The 16,009-nt window shown below is 45.1% G+C and overlaps 1 protein-coding gene across 3 annotated transcripts in view; it reads left to right on the top strand.

Moving 5' to 3' along the window:
- The window catches only part of CDH11 (cadherin 11), a 209,620-nt gene extending 195,504 nt beyond the window's left edge, over positions 1-14,116 (top strand). For all 3 annotated transcript variants that reach the window (XM_075325869.1, XM_075325871.1, XM_075325870.1), the window contains exons 10-12: positions 938-1,058; positions 5,952-6,203; positions 12,802-14,116. In XM_075325869.1, coding sequence (XP_075181984.1) covers positions 938-1,058; positions 5,952-6,203; positions 12,802-13,301 — 873 coding nt within the window. In that variant the 3' untranslated portion in view covers positions 13,302-14,116. The remainder of the gene's footprint in view (positions 1-937; positions 1,059-5,951; positions 6,204-12,801) is intronic.
- Positions 14,117-16,009: the final 1,893 nt, after the last annotated feature.

The raw sequence follows: 16,009 nt of genomic DNA, 5'->3' as shown, positions 1-16,009 counted from the left end.
AAAGGAATATGACAAATATTTTGTCACGGGGTGTGATGGGATAACTGGGACTCCAAAAATGGTCCTCAGGCTATGGGGACTGTAGCTGTCCCTGATCCCAGAGATACATCTGATGGTGATGATGTCTGGGCCGCCTTCCTAGCCCTGCTCCTGTACAGACCTGAAGTAATACCCCTCGTCTTCCGCACCACTGGTAGGGCCGGGACAGGAGTAGTAGAACCCACAGATAAGGACAAACAAGGGAAACCAAGACATGATTGCACAGCACACTCACACAGAGGTATTAGACAAGTAATAAGGAGGAAAATAAGAGCAGGGTGGAAATAACGTGATGACGAGAGAACTCTACAACAACACCACGCACAAAGCAATACAATCACCAGCAGGACTGGGATACTATAGCACACAAACTTGTGTAGCAGAAGCTATAGTCGGCATGGGAGGACAGATTCTACCATCTGAAAAAGGCGGAGAGTAGATGTGATAGGTTTTCCCACAACATCTAAGCAGAAGGCCAATAGAAATTAACTCCTGCCAGCCTGATCACAAACGAACACACAGCTGGTCAACGCCTGAGGCTGCCTGTGTAACTCAGAAGCACCAGAAAAACCACAGTATGGAGTGTTTGTATGTCGTGTGAACAGTGTCTGATGCCACCATGACACCTGGCGAGTTAGGAGCCAAACTCCGAGTGACATATTTCAGCTCTGCATCCATTCTTGTACAGTCCCTTTAATAAGAGTAGGTGGAGAATACCGTTAATGAAGGCTATGGTGTATAAAGGGATTCAAAATAAAATTTGTGTGTGTGTATATATAAAGTAGTACTGTATATATACTGTATATATATATATATATATAGATATATATTTTTTTTTTCTATATATTTTATTTTTTTTAAGTAAATTGAAAATATTTCCAATTTTCTTTCCATACAGAAATTTTTCACAGTAACAGCTGTAGATAAAGATGACACCGCAAATGGCCACCGCTTCTTCTTCAGTTTTCCAAAAGAAATCATGCATCAGCATGCTAATTTTACCATAAGAGACCAGAAAGGTTAGTACAAGAAAAAAATATCTGTTCGTGTCTTATCAGGCTTTGTGGATACCTTACCTCTTCCTCTGCAAAAGAACAAAATAAAAATGAATTCAATAATAAACTATTATTATTATTAATAATAATAATAATAATACTCTAATGGCTAAATATTGTTCCCCAAAGAGGGAGTCTTTAGCCAAATAGGACTCTCAGAACTATGTTGGTCAGATATTAAAAAAAGTGCAACATTTTTTGAGGAACAGCGCCACTCTTGTCATTTGGCTGTACCTGGTATTACAGGTCAGCCATATTCAAGTGATTAAAGCCAAATTGTCGTACTAGATTAATTCCATTGACTAGAATATCCCTTTTTTCTACTAATACTCCTTATACTGTTGACTGCAACTTTTCCTATAGCCAAGAGACTATTTGTTCTTAGTTTCTGACCCATGTCATTGGCAGCTGATACCAGCATCCAAACCTTATTAGTCATTCATGGTTCCCTGTTGTGAATACATTTTCCAGTTTGGGACTCCCTCTTGTGGTCAATGCTGGCGGTGCAGTTGACTTGTGGAATGAGAGCCATGCACCTGTAGAGGACTGACAATCAGGCCTTTCAGATTGGGACTATATAACTGAGTAGTTTTCTCCTGTTACTTGCCGGTGCTCAATTGATTTCCTGTGTATTAGGCCTCTTTCACACTTCAATATTTTGTATCAGTGTTTCATCTGTGTGTGTCATCAGTATTTGGATGCCAAAACCAGGAGTGTCTCCAAAACACAGAACAGGTGTCAGTGTTTCAATTATAGCTCTTCTCTGTAAGATCCACTCCTGGTTTTGGCATCCAAACACTGATGAAACACTGATGCAAAATACTGACGTGTGAAAGAGGCCTTAAGGACAATCTGAAACCAGCCCTGGCTCTCTACCAGAACTCCTCTCAAGATAAGTTGGTCTTTGTACCTCTGCTTTTTGTTTCCACTTTCTTGTTGTTTTTTCTGTTTTGATACTAATGCTTGATTCCTATTTTCCCTGTGTTGAGTTCCTGGTGGAATTGGATCATTCCCTGCTGGGAGTGTCTGTATACTTAGCTCCATGATTCTGCAATGTATTGTGTTTTGTCATGCTTGGTATTAAATTCAGTCCCACATATATATTAGTGCTTTTGGATCCCAGTAACATCAGAGTACTGATATAGTGGGGGAGAGGCTGTGTGGTCCCAGGGTTTTTACATGTCAGGCGTGCTGAGATTTTTTAGGGTTTTTACGGTGGCAGACAGTGCTCTTTCCTATCCTTTCCTATAAAAATAGTTTGAGCCTCAACTTTGCTGAATCTGTTTTCTAGTTTTGTATTGTGTTTTCCTATATCACCGTAGTCTTTACATGTGGGGGGCTATCTATATCTTTGGGGATTGCTCCAAGGCAGATTAGCTTCTATCTGTAAGCATATTTAGTTCTCCGGCTGTGTCGAGACGACTAGGTCATCGTAGGCTCGTCTCACGGCTACTTCTAGTTGTGTCAGGATTAGGTCTGCAGTCCATTAACACTAGAACTACTGAGGTAGTGATTTTGACTACTTTGCACTATGTATTTCTATATAGGTGTCATGAGTCCAGTAGTTCTAGTGTTAAGGTTCCAGCCACTCTGGTTACTTTTTGGGTTTCCGCATTTTTTGATCGTGCTCGGTCCCTGAGTTGAGTTATAACAGTTCCCCCTTATCACCAACACTTGACACTACAATCATCTCTGCAGGACACTTTACTGTATATTTCAATCAAAAATGATATCTTAGCAAAGTGGACTATATAAAAATACACATTTATTATGTAAAAAATAAATATTTTAAAGCAAGAGATGTTTTTATTTATTGCCAGTTATCCAGTGATACAGATAACAGCAAAATTAAAGGGGATTAATCAGTCTTTAAAAAGGAGAGCGTAGGATAGAGAAAAAAAATTCTGAGCTCAGATATATATAGTTTTCTATGGTTTCTTTAAGTATTTTTATGTAAAAAGCTTTTAAAAGAAAACCAAGTGAGCTTGTGAGTCCTTCTTGCTCCTCCCACAAAGGCTGTTAGAATGTGTGGGCGGAGCAACAGGACACACATGCTTAGTCTATCCTTTTAGGCAGCTTTTTACAAACAAATCCATTATGAAACCATAGAAAAGTATATATTTCCGAACTCGGCGTCTCGTCCTCTTTCTTATGCTGCGCAAAGCTAAGTGTTGATGTGAAGTTTGAGTGGGGGAAGGTGTTGATTTATGTCATCTACTTTATAATTTAGACCTTTTTTTATCGATTTACATAAATATTGGCAAAAATTAGGTGAATGGGGATAAAACATATGTGCCGGTTTTTCGTATTCTTGTCTTCAAGCATCAGCCGGTTTAGTCTGAGATTAGGAAGCTTTTTTGCAGGCAAATTACTGCTTGAAAAACAGCATCATAAACAGTGCAGACAGGTATAAAATCTATGATATGTGAGACTATTATTGACCTTTAAAGTGAATATATTTCCCTAATTTCCCTTTAATAGAGTTCTTTTTACTGTGTTCAAGAAGTAATTACATGATGCAGTAACCAAAGAAAGAGGCAATAACGGCCCGCATCCTCTTTTAGTGGCCGCTTACCGTAGTAACTTTAACATCACAAACCGTATTTTGCATACTAAAATACACAGGGTAATTGGAGATATTGTGCCGCGTCTCATTGCGTGCCGCTATACCTATCGCTGTGTAAATAAACACAGGATCTTCAGAAATATTTTGCTTTTCAAATTGATTTTTTTTTTTCCACAAGCCTCCGATGAAAATTCTTTTGTGCAGCACTTTCCATTATTTAGACGTACATCAATAGACCTTTTATAGATGGCAGGTTTTATATCGGAGAAAATAACATACTATCAAAATGTATGAGATTAGACAAAGTCGGGCAGCGGGTGCCGCGGCATTATAGAAATTAAATTGATGGCAATAAGAAATAGTGGTACGTGATAGACTGTATTGTGGTGGTTGCAATAAAGAGAGAAGAACGGATTTAACGCTCAGAAGAAGTTGTGTTACTAAGTTTCTATATGTTTTATTTTTTTCTGATATTGTTCTGTAGATAGATAGATACATAGATACATAGATAAATAGAGGGATAAATGGATAAATGGATAAATGGATAGAGGGATAGAGGGATAGATGGATGGATGGATGGATGGATAAATAGATAGAGGGATCGATAGAGGGATGATTGGAGGGACGGAGGAATGGAGGGATGGATGGATGGATATATAGATAGAGGGATCGATAGAGGGAGGGATGGAGAGATGGATGGAGGGATGGATGGATGGATAGATAGATAGATGGATGGATGGAGGGATGGATGGAGGGATGGAAGGATGGAGGGATGGATGGAGGGATGAATAGATAGAAAGATAGAGGGATGGAGGGAGGGATGGAGGGAGGGATGGATGGAGGGATGGATAGATAGATAGAGGGATAGATGGATGGAGGGATGCATGGATGGATGGATGGAGGGATGGATGGAGGGATGGAAGGATGGATGGAGTAATGGATGGAGGGATGAATAGATAGAAAGATAGAGGGATGGATGGATGGAGAGATGAAGGGAGGGATGGATGTATGGATGTATGGATGGATAGATAGATAGAGGGATCAATAGAGGGATGGATGGAGGGATGGATGGATGGATGGATAGGTAGAGGGATAGATGGATGGATAGATAGATAGAGGGATCGATAGAGGGAGGGATGGAGAGATGGATGGAGGGATGGATGTATGGATGGAGGGATGGATGATGGAGGGATGGATGGAGGGATGGAAGGACGGAGGGATGGATGGAGGGATGAATAAATAGAAAGATAGAGGGATGGATAGATGGATGGAGGGAGGGATGGCTAGATAGATAGATGGATAGAGGGATAAATAGAGGGATTGATAGATAGATAGAGGGATTGATAGATAGATAGATAGATAGAGGGATTGATAGATGGATGGATAGATAGAGAGATAGATAGAGGGATAGATAGATAGAGAGATTGATAGATGGATAGTGTCACACACAAAAGGTTTTACAAACTTCACCAACTGTCATGGCGGTGTCGGGATCTGTTCAGACTACAAATTCTGACAATCCACCTAATAACTTCTCTGAGGTCTGTAATCAGCACAGGCTTACTCGGGCATCGACAAACAGATTGGTAGTTCATAGACAGGTTAGCAAGAGTTAATCTATTCTGGTCTGCTTGTGAGTCATCTTTGATCACATGTTTTAGGGGAGCCAATCATATCTTCTCCCCTGCTATATATGCTGGCTGGACACACCCACTAATGCCAGTTATAGTTTATTTTAGCTGGTCTGGTGAGGTGTTGTGATCCAGACTAACTTGAGTGTTGGTATGGAGTTACTGTAACCCTTGTTGTTTTTTTGCTTTTTTTTGTTGCTACCTTCCTGCTCTTGCTTTTCTAATGAGTCTCTCACTGATGGTTCCTGTATGTTTGCAGTGTGACAGAGTTTTGGTTTTCAACTGTGTCTTTTTCTTTCTTTCCATCTCTCCTGTAGCTTCCTTTCTTGATGGATGGGGGAATACGATCAATTGTGGTCAGGAGCTTAGACAGGCACAGGACTCAGGCATCTCCACCATTAGGGGTAACCCTGAGGTTAGAGATAGCCTAGGGATTCCTAGTGTGAGGGACAGCATAGGAGTCCCTGTCCCTCTGTTTCCTACAATCACATCATGACAGACTGAATGAGACACCCTATAAAATCACACAAACCCAGAATATATAGCATTATAAAAACTTATACAGGCAGTTATATGGATCCATAGATAGATAGATAGATAGATAGATAGATAGTAAGTTTGTATATGTGATTGTGATATTCCATTTTTTGCTTTGCTCAGATAACACAGCGGACATTTACACCGGACCAGCATCCTTCAGCCGTCAGAAACAAAAGATGCACTTACTACCTATTGTAATCAAGGATGGTGGAATCCCTCAGATGAGCAGCACTAACACTCTCACCGTCCGCATCTGTAGCTGTAGCAGTGACGAAACCATCCTCTCCTGCAACGAAGAAACTCTCTCTCTCAACGCAGGGCTCAGCACGGGGGCGCTGATCGCCATTCTTGCGTGCATCGTCATATTATTAGGTAAGTTAAAGCTGAGTCTTTTTTAGAGATCAACGAATGTTTCGAAATTTGCCAAATTTTTCTAAAAATCATAAGTTTGTGGCAAAAGATCTGCGTAACTGAAGAATGTGAGAAAACGCTATTGACATGCAGATATGGGGTAAATGTGAAAATTAATAGCATTTTAAAACTGTCCAGCATCGGCACTGAGAACCCCGCTTCCGGGAGGAAAAGATCTTTAATTGAATTTTACATAATTCGGGCTTCAGTCATAGAGAAGGCATCAGAGCAGATTCAGTCACTGCTCAGTGTATAGAGAAAAAAGAGCCAGCACGATCTGAAATTGGCATGCATCATATAAAAAGTGAAAATTCACAGATTTATTCCAACTGTACTATAATAAAAAAATGAGATTTTTAGCAAATAATTGATCAATTTTTTGAGCCACCCCTGCCAACGTCACGGCAAATCTCAATAGATAGATCCACAATTGCCTTTTTTGCAACATGGAAGCGGCTATATACAGGTTACAGGCAGTGGCGTAACTAGAGTTTGATGGGCCCTGATGCGAAATTTGGACCGGGGCCCCCCTCTACGTACCCCGACACTTAGGGTACGGGATAATGACACTGACACTCAGTGTACAGGATAATGACGCTGACACTTGGCTTTTACCCACAGCACCCAGGTTTCCCATGATCTGAAATCCCTCTATCAGCACCCAGCTTTGCTATGTTCTGATATCCATCTTGTCCTCGGCACCCAGCTTCCCCATGCTCTGCTACACATCTTACCCTCAGCACCCAGCTTTCCCATATCAGAGCATGGGAAAGCTGGGTGCTGAGAGAAGATGTACAGCAGAGCATGGGAAAGGTGGGTGCTGAGAGAAGATGTACAGCAGAGCATGGGAAAGGTGGGTGCTGATCGAAGATGTACAGCAGAGCATGGGAAAGGTGGGTGCTGAGAGAAGATGTACAGCAGAGCATGGGAAAGCTGGGTGCTGAGAGATGTATAGCAGAGCATGGGAAAGGTGGGTGCTGAGAGAAGATGTACAGCAGAGCATGGGAAAGCTGGGTGCTGAGAGATGTATAGCAGAGCATGGGAAAGCTGGGTGCTGAGGGAAGATGTATAGCAGAGCATGGGAAAGCTGGGTGCTGAGGGAAAGAGCCTTTTCCCCTTCAACACAAAACATTACCATCCCCTGCTTGTATCTTTGTCCCCCTTGTATATAGTTCTCCAAATACTATAATGGCCCCCACATAGCCTTCCATATAGTATAAAGGGTCCCACATAACCCGTCATATATTAGAATGCACTCCCATAGTCCTCCATGTATTACAATGCATTTCCCATAGTTCTCGATGTATTATAATTCACCCCATAGTTCTCTATATTTTATACTGCACCACAGTCCTCCATGTTTTATAACCCCCATAGTCCATGTATAAGGTAGGCTCCATAGTCCTCCATGTATTATAATGCAGCCCCATAAATCATCATATTGTATTATGCAGCCCCATACTCTTCCATGTATAATGCACCCCTATATTCCATGTATAAGGTGTCCTTCATTTTGTATAATGCAGCTCCATAGACCTCCATGTATAATGCACCCCTAGTCCATGTATAAGGTGTCCTTCATGTTTATTATGCAGTCCCATAGACCTCCATGTATCATGCAGCTAGCCCCCCCCCAGGGCCTCAATGTGTCATGCAGCCAGCCCCCCCAGGTGTCATGCAGCCAGCCCCCCCAGGGCCTCCATGTATCATGCAGCCAGCCCCTCCAGGTATCATGCAGCCAGCCCCCCCAGGTGTCATGCAGCCAGCCCCCCCAGGGCCTCCATGTGTCATGCAGCCAGCCCCCCCAGGTGTCATGCAGCCAGCCCCCCCAGGGCCTCCATGTGTCATGCAGCCAGCCCCCCCAGGGCCTCAATGTGTCATACAGCCAGACCCCCCCTGGGCCTCAATGTGTCATGCAGCCAGCACCCCCAGGGCCTCTGTGTCATGCAGCCAGCCCCCCAGGGCCTCTGTGTCATGCAGCCAGCCCCACCAGGGCCTCCATGTGTCATGCAGCCAGCCCCCCCAGGGGTCATGCAGCCAGCCCCCCCAGTGCCTCTATGTGTCATGCAGCCAGCCCCACCAGGGCCTCCATGTGTCATGCAGCCAGCCCCCCCTGGGCCTCCATGTGTCATGCAGCCAGTACCCCCAGGTGTCATGCAGCCAGCCCCCCCAGGGCCTCTCTGTCATGCAGCCAGCCCCACCAGGGCCTCCATGTGTCATGCAGCCAGCCCCTCCAGGGCCTCCATGTGTCATGCAGCCAGCCCCCCCAGGTGTCATGCAGCCAGCCCCCCCAGGGCCTCTATGTGTCATGCAGCCAGCCCCACCAGGGCCTCCATGTGTCATGCAGCCAGCCCCCCCCGCCTCCATGTGTCATGCAGCCAGTACCCCCAGGTGTCATGCAGCCAGCCCCCCCCCCTTTGGGCCTCCATGTGTCATGCAGCCAGTACCCCCAGGTGTCATGCAGCCAGCCCCCCCAGGGCCTCTGTGTCATGCAGCCAGCCCCACCAGGGCCTCCATGTGTCATGCAGCCAGCCCCCCCCCCTGCCTCCATGTGTCATGCAGCCAGTACCCCCAGATGTCATGCAGCCAGCCCCCCCCCCCTTTGGGCCTCCATGTGTCATGCAGCCAGTACCCCCAGGTGTCATGCAGCCAGCCCCCCCAGGGCCTCTGTGTCATGCAGCCAGCCCCACCAGGGCCTCCATGTGTCATGCAGCCAGGGCCTCCATGTGTCTTGCAGCCAGCCCCTCCAGGGCCTCCATGTGTCATGCAGCCAGCCCCCCCAGGTGTCATGCAGCCAGCCCCCCCAGGGCCTCTATGTGTCATGCAGCCAGCCCCACCAGGGCCTCCATGTGTCATGCAGCCAGCCCCCCCCCGCCTCCATGTGTCATGCAGCCAGTACCCCCAGGTGTCATGCAGCCAGCCCCCCCCCCTTTGGGCCTCCATGTGTCATGCAGCCAGTACCCCCAGGTGTCATGCAGCCAGCCCCCCCAGGGCCTCTGTGTCATGCAGCCAGCCCCACCAGGGCCTCCATGTGTCATGCAGCCAGCCCCCCCCCCCCCTGCCTCCATGTGTCATGCAGCCAGTACCCCCAGGTGTCATGCAGCCAGCCCCCCCCCCCCCCTTTGGGCCTCCATGTGTCATGCAGCCAGTACCCCCAGGTCTCATGCAGCCAGCCCCCCCAGGGCCTCTGTGTCATGCAGCCAGCCCCACCAGGGCCTCCATGTGTCATGCAGCCAGCCCCCCCCCCCTGCCTCCATGTGTCATGCAGCCAGTACCCCCAGGTGTCATGCAGCCAGCCCCCCCCCCCTTTGGGCCTCCATGTGTCATGCAGCCAGTACCCCCAGGTGTCATGCAGCCAGCCCCCCCAGGGCCTCTGTGTCATGCAGCCAGCCCCACCAGGGCCTCCATGTGTCATGCAGCCAGGGTTTCCATGTGTCATGCAGCCAGCAAAATAAAAAAACAAGTACCTCTCTTCTCCTTCCGACCCCTAGGACCGCAGTAGTTATGCCCCTGCCCCCATATGTCACACCCCTGCTCCCCATACAGCCTGCACCCCCCATATCACACACACTACACCCTCATATGTCTCACACCCTGCTGCCTGTACCTCAACTTACCCCTCTCAAACACTCTGCACCCCTTCACAACCTTCTGTCAAAGTCTGCAGCCCTCATCTGCCACTCACCCTGCACACCCCTCATCTGCCACTCACCCTGCACACCCCTCATCTGCCACTCACCCTGCACACCCCTCATGTCCTCTCTTTTTTCATTACGAGTCATATGTCCAAAATCGTTCAGGAATCAGTATCTTCTGCTTTCTCCCCGGCATCCTGTGTCTCCTCCCACACAGTCACATGGGCGTGACATCATCGCAGGTCCTGGAAGGATGGATTCCGTGTGCTGTGCAGGAGCACTTCTGCTCTGCCGCAGGTCAGAGAGCCCCTCTCACAGGCCGGCCCCCTGACGGTCGCGTAGTTGGCCACTACACAGCGGCACTACACATAGGGGCCCGGCAGCCGGCTCTGCAGAGCGGCTGCCGGGCCCCTTTAACCCTGCGGGCCCGGTCGCAGTGGTGACCTCTGCGACCGCGGTCGTTACACCCCTGGTTACAGGTATGTGTGCTCCATTATTGTTCTGCTTTTAACTTTATCTAGGAGGCCGCATGGCACATGAAATACAGAATATAGAGTAGGACCCCCTTATTGAGATTTGCCGTGACGTTGGCAGGGGTGGCTCAAAGAATTGATCAATTATTTGCTAAAAATCTCATTTATATTACAGTACAGTTGGAATAAATCTGTGAATTTGCACTTTTTATATGATGCATGCAATTTTCAGATTGTGCTGGCTCCCCTCTCTCAGTGTATAGAGAGCGGCGGCTGTAACCGCGCCCTTCGAATTGACTGAAAACTCGATCAGCATTAGTATCAGCTGTCAGTCAGTGTGGGTGCGCAGTTACAGCCCAGAGCGGTGACAAAACAGAGCACAGTTACGCTCTCGATACACAGAGCGGTGACTGAACCTGCACAGGCGACTCCTCTATGACTATAACCCAAACTCTTTTGGCAGGATTAAAATTCTTTCCCTCCTGATGACTGGGCTCTCATTGCCATCACCGGCAGTTTCCAAATACTATTAACCTGCAGGTCTTTCCCTAGAAGCAATACTCGTAGCTAAAGGCCGCTTTACACACTACGATTTATCTGACGATATGACGTCGGGGTCACGGTTTTCGTGATGCACTTCCGTCATCGTTAGCGACGTCGTTGCGTGTGACACCTACGTGCGAATCTGAACGATCATAAATAGGGTGAAAATCGTTGATCGTTGACACGTTGTTCAATTTCAAAATATTATTCGTCGTTTGGAACGCAGCAGACATATTGCTACGTTTGACATCCTGCCAGCGACGAACAACATCCACACGACCGCCTTGGTCAAACAATATATCGCTGAATGATGTAGCGTCGTTTGTGAGATGGGTACGCGTGACCGCTACAAAACAACCTATGCGCGATCTCGGCAAATCGGAACAATGATCTGGGCGTGTCACATCGCTAACGAGATCGCTAGCCATATCGTTGTGTGTAAAGCAGCCTTAAGAAAGTGAGATGGGGGAACATACACGAAAACATACAAGGCTGCAATAAAGCAGCCAGCGTTTGATTCATTCTACCACCATGGTTCGGGTATCGTGAATCCCCTGTCACATTCCCTTAAATAGATTTATGCCAAGTGTACAAGAATGTACAGTGACCCCAAGGTGTATGAAATATAATAACATATGCATAGATGTCCCCCTTTTCAGACAAAGACTTAAAGACACAGTCAATGGTAGAAATAAGCTAATTTCTCCAAACTAATCTTAGGTAGGTTTCTACAATAGTGCCCACAATGTTTGGTTCTTCCACTGCTGAGGGTCACATGTTCATATGAGGGGAATGACATATGTCATTGACGCCAATGACATCTGTCTTCCCCCACTTATCCTAATGGACCTCTGTGACAATAAAAAAACTAAGATTCACAGGAATTACCAGGAATTGCGTGAAATTGCTCAGAAAGATGCAATTCGATTCATACTGCCAGTGTTCGTACCGGTCCTACATGGCAGCCGCTCTTCATTTCTACACCCTGTATATATTACGTCATAATGTTTTAGGGCCTAAAGGGCACCAAAGGCATCCAGGATACTGAGCTGATGTAAAAATAACCCCATAATGCTGACACGGTCGTATCTCTGCTATAAGAGTTTAGTTACAAGATCTGGGTCTGAGTCTCTCTTCACTTTGTAAGACTCTGCTTTTTAAAATGTATTCTCTTTCCTTTGGGGAAGAGAAGGTTAATGTCAGTATTCCCTGCCAACCGGCAGTATCCTTAATATCTCCGGTATTTCCAGTTTGGACCACTCTCAATCCCTTTAAATACCCTCTGCTACCAGAGTGGGATGGTTATTTTCTCATTCATTTGCATGCTTGGCCTGGAGGTGAAAGGAGCTGGTTGACCTCTCTTGTGAAGTTGCTGTGGTGGCTGCAGTTTTGGGTTTGACTGTTGTTTCTGTTGTTTTTTTCCCCCTATGTCTTCTTTCCCTGTTGTGTTGTTTCAGTGCAGTAGTGGGACTAATGATCCTTACCTATCTACTCTCTAGCCAGGGCTATTGTAGAGTCGCTCAGGGCTTCAGGTTCCAGCTCGGTGACAGGTGAGGAACCGGTATAGGGACTGGCTAGGAGTGCAGGGAACAGTGGCAGGTAAGTAGAGGAGGTGTCCATCATCCCTCTTACTAGCGCTTGGGCTCATCATTTTTAAAGTGTCCCCGATGTACCCCTTGTTTGTTGTGGTGTTTTCCCTGTTACGTTGTGTGTTTGGTCTCACGCCGGACATTCCCGAGTCACCGCCGTGATAAATGCAGTGCTGCACATAGCACCAAATGGTGGCACTGCCATATAGCCTTCTGCCAATGGCTCTTCTGAGTGTTAGAAACCTTGTGAGTAATGAATTATTAATTCAAATCGCACGCAAATAAGCTGTACATGATATATATTCTTATCTACCTACAGTGATTGTGGTGCTGTTTGTAGCCCTGAGGAGAGAGAAGAAAGAACCCCTCATCGTCTTCGAAGAAGAAGACATTCGTGAAAACATAATCACTTATGACGATGAAGGTGGAGGAGAAGAAGACACCGAAGCCTTTGACATTGCAACTCTACAAAATCCTGATGGGATTAATGGGTTTATTCCACGGAAAGATATAAAACCTGAATACCAATACTCTCCGCGAGATCTTTGTTTAAGACAAGCTCCCAACAGTGTTGATGTTGACGATTTCATTAACACAAGGATACATGAAGCTGACAATGACCCAACAGCTCCGCCTTATGATTCCATTCAAATCTATGGATACGAAGGGCGAGGATCTGTAGCGGGGTCCCTCAGCTCTTTAGAGTCGGCCTCTACGGATTCAGATCTGGACTATGATTATCTACAAAACTGGGGACCTCGATTTAAGAAACTAGCGGACTTATACGGTTCCAAAGACACTTGCGAAGACGACTCTTAACGATAAAGTACTAAACTTGGCCTTAAGAACTACGTAATGTTCTCAAAAAATCCAGAGAAAACATTAACAGGTATTTTTTTTAAAAGGAAAGAAAAAATAAAATAAAAAATAAAAAAAAAGGCTTCTTCGACCTCTCATGGTTTACAGACGGAAATTCTTCCAAGGATCTTAGAAAATGGTGGTGAATACTGTGAAAACCCTACAACCTGTGTTCAAGTTATCGGTCACCTGGGACAAAACCACTTGTAAGGTGCAGTCAATATGGGAAAGTATAAAAGCAGGAAACACTTGATTCTAAGGGGAGATATTTTACAGTATGTAACGTAACCATCCCGACCTACGTCAAAAAAAGCTTCCACAATAAGAAAGGATAACAGCCTCGAGCTGTAACGTCGCCTTAAACTATGGACACTTTATATGTAGTGCATTTTTAAACTTGAAAAGAAAAAGAAAAAAATATAAAAAAACAATATAATATTCAGCCAGCTTCAACTCATATAATGTATGTACAGTAAAATGTACAATTATAATGTCTCTTGAGCATCAGACTTGTTACTGCTGATTCTTGTAAATCTTTTTTGCTTATAATCCCGTCTTAAAAACTAATACGTGCCAGAATCGCACCCCTATTTCTATGTCATTTTTAATGTATCTATTTGTACAATTTTAAAATTCTTATTTTAGTATACATACAAAAATATCAGTATTCTGACATGTTACGGCATCACACTTATATTTTATGAACATCGTACTGTTGCTTTAATATGTGCTTCAATATAAGAAGCAAACTTTGAAATAAAATTGACTTTTTTTTAGTTCGGTTTGTGATTTGTAGCTGTTTTATATGGTTTGTAGTATTGAGTTACGTTTTCATTTATACTTATTTTCAATTTGTATTTTTTTAATCTTTATTTTCTATAAATTGTTTTTTTGATAAAGTGGTTTCCCTCATTGAAAACTAATGCTAATACACCCAGGGTGGGTTATTAAAAATAAAAAAAAGTTAAGGACTCTATAAACATTAGATCTCTTGAAAAACAAAAGGGTTGGGTTTTACAATTAATTCTGCCTGATTTGTATTTCCCTTGATTGATGTTGTTTGGCGAAGAGTTTGGAGATCCCATACACTTTAGTTTAATAGTCTATACGCTGTAATGCTTTCGACAGGTGTAAGGGCAGCGAGCGGTATTAGTGGACCCACTGGACAACAGGGGGAACCCGGGCTTACCCCTTTAGTGGGAGGGGCATAACTAAGCGCCCACCACGAGGTGGACACTAGGTACCACTCCCAGGGCAGTGACCGGGACTGTGGCAGCTGTCCCCAAGGGAGGGTGATGGTCTCAGGAATAGACGAGTAGAGGCAGGGTGACTGAGGAAGCCTGCAAAGGCGGGTACAGACAGGAATGGTGAGCACAGCAGGAATAGACAAGTATGGGAAGACAGGTACAGGGTGACAAACACCGGGGTAATAGGACCTGACAACTAGCTAGACAGACAATACACTGACTAACTCAAAGTGTTGTGTAAGCACCTCCCCTAATGAGAAGGTGTCTTAAATATATAATTCCTCTCAGCCACAGGCTGAGGTACATTTCCTGGAAATGGTTCGCCTGCCATTTAAGAGTAGGGCTGGTGTGCGTGGGTGTCTTAGGTGTACTCCCGGGAATCCTGTGCAGCATGTATTGGGTCTGTGAGGAGAAGGCGGCAGGAGAGCATGTGGGAGGCCGTGCGGCAGCTGGGGAAAACAGGACCCAACAGGGGAGGGGAGTAAGTCAGTATCCCTGTAGGGACACCGCCACTACACTGTCACTCCTCATCATCCTTTCTGGAGATTAATATCCACAAGGGGGCATCAGGTGACCACTACAGCATGTTGTAGCTGCTGATTAGCTGCAGTGGACAACTGAAGCCTGTCTCTTCACTTCAAATGTTGATACATGAATGTGAATGAGTGTCAATGTTCCTGCAAATAGATTTTGTATTTATTACCCCAATCTAGACACATTAACATTTTAACCAACAGTGGAGTGGATTTTGAGGATTAGGAGGTGGTAAATGGATTAATGAGGTGGTGAAAGGGAGGGTGATTGGAAGGAAAAGCAATTGAAGCTGAACTGATTGATAAAGGGATTATGATAGCAAGAAAACCAGGGTAGAGATAAATAAAGTAGCTGTAAGGGGTCAGTTAAAAAAAAAGGGTCATGGATGATCATTTTTTTTTCCGAAACCTGTTACTTTTCACCCTCCTTTAACAATTTCACTGTTTTTCCAATTCCACCTCCTTTATCCTGTAAGAAGCAGAAGTGATTAAGGAAGGGTGAAAGGTGACCGGTCTCAATAAAAAAACAGTGCCAATGAGAAAGGGAGCATGCCATCTATGAATTCCAATTGAAGCTCCATTTTATATTCATTTTTTTACTTTGTTTAAACATTAGTTATACTGGGCCATTGACTGGCTCTAGTGGTAATTTCAAGATATTTCTGAAAATAAGGAATCAACCTCAGAAAGGATTTCAACCCACAACCTCAACTGGGTTATCCATGACTAATTTATTTCTTCGTATGGGTCTAGGAAAGTAATTGCTAACTATCTGCCTATTTTACCAGTAATTCTGTAGCTTCCACTTATGTCACGTCAATAGCACAGATTCTTCTCTTCTGGTCTCCTCCATGATTAACATTGTCATTCTGATTCACAGATGGCTCCC

This window comes from Anomaloglossus baeobatrachus, chromosome 10, assembly GCF_048569485.1.
Source record: "Anomaloglossus baeobatrachus isolate aAnoBae1 chromosome 10, aAnoBae1.hap1, whole genome shotgun sequence".
Taxonomy (NCBI): Eukaryota; Metazoa; Chordata; class Amphibia; order Anura; family Aromobatidae; genus Anomaloglossus; species Anomaloglossus baeobatrachus.
Note: the sequence above shows the minus strand (reverse complement) of the source record. Positions and strands in the feature narration are given on the sequence as shown.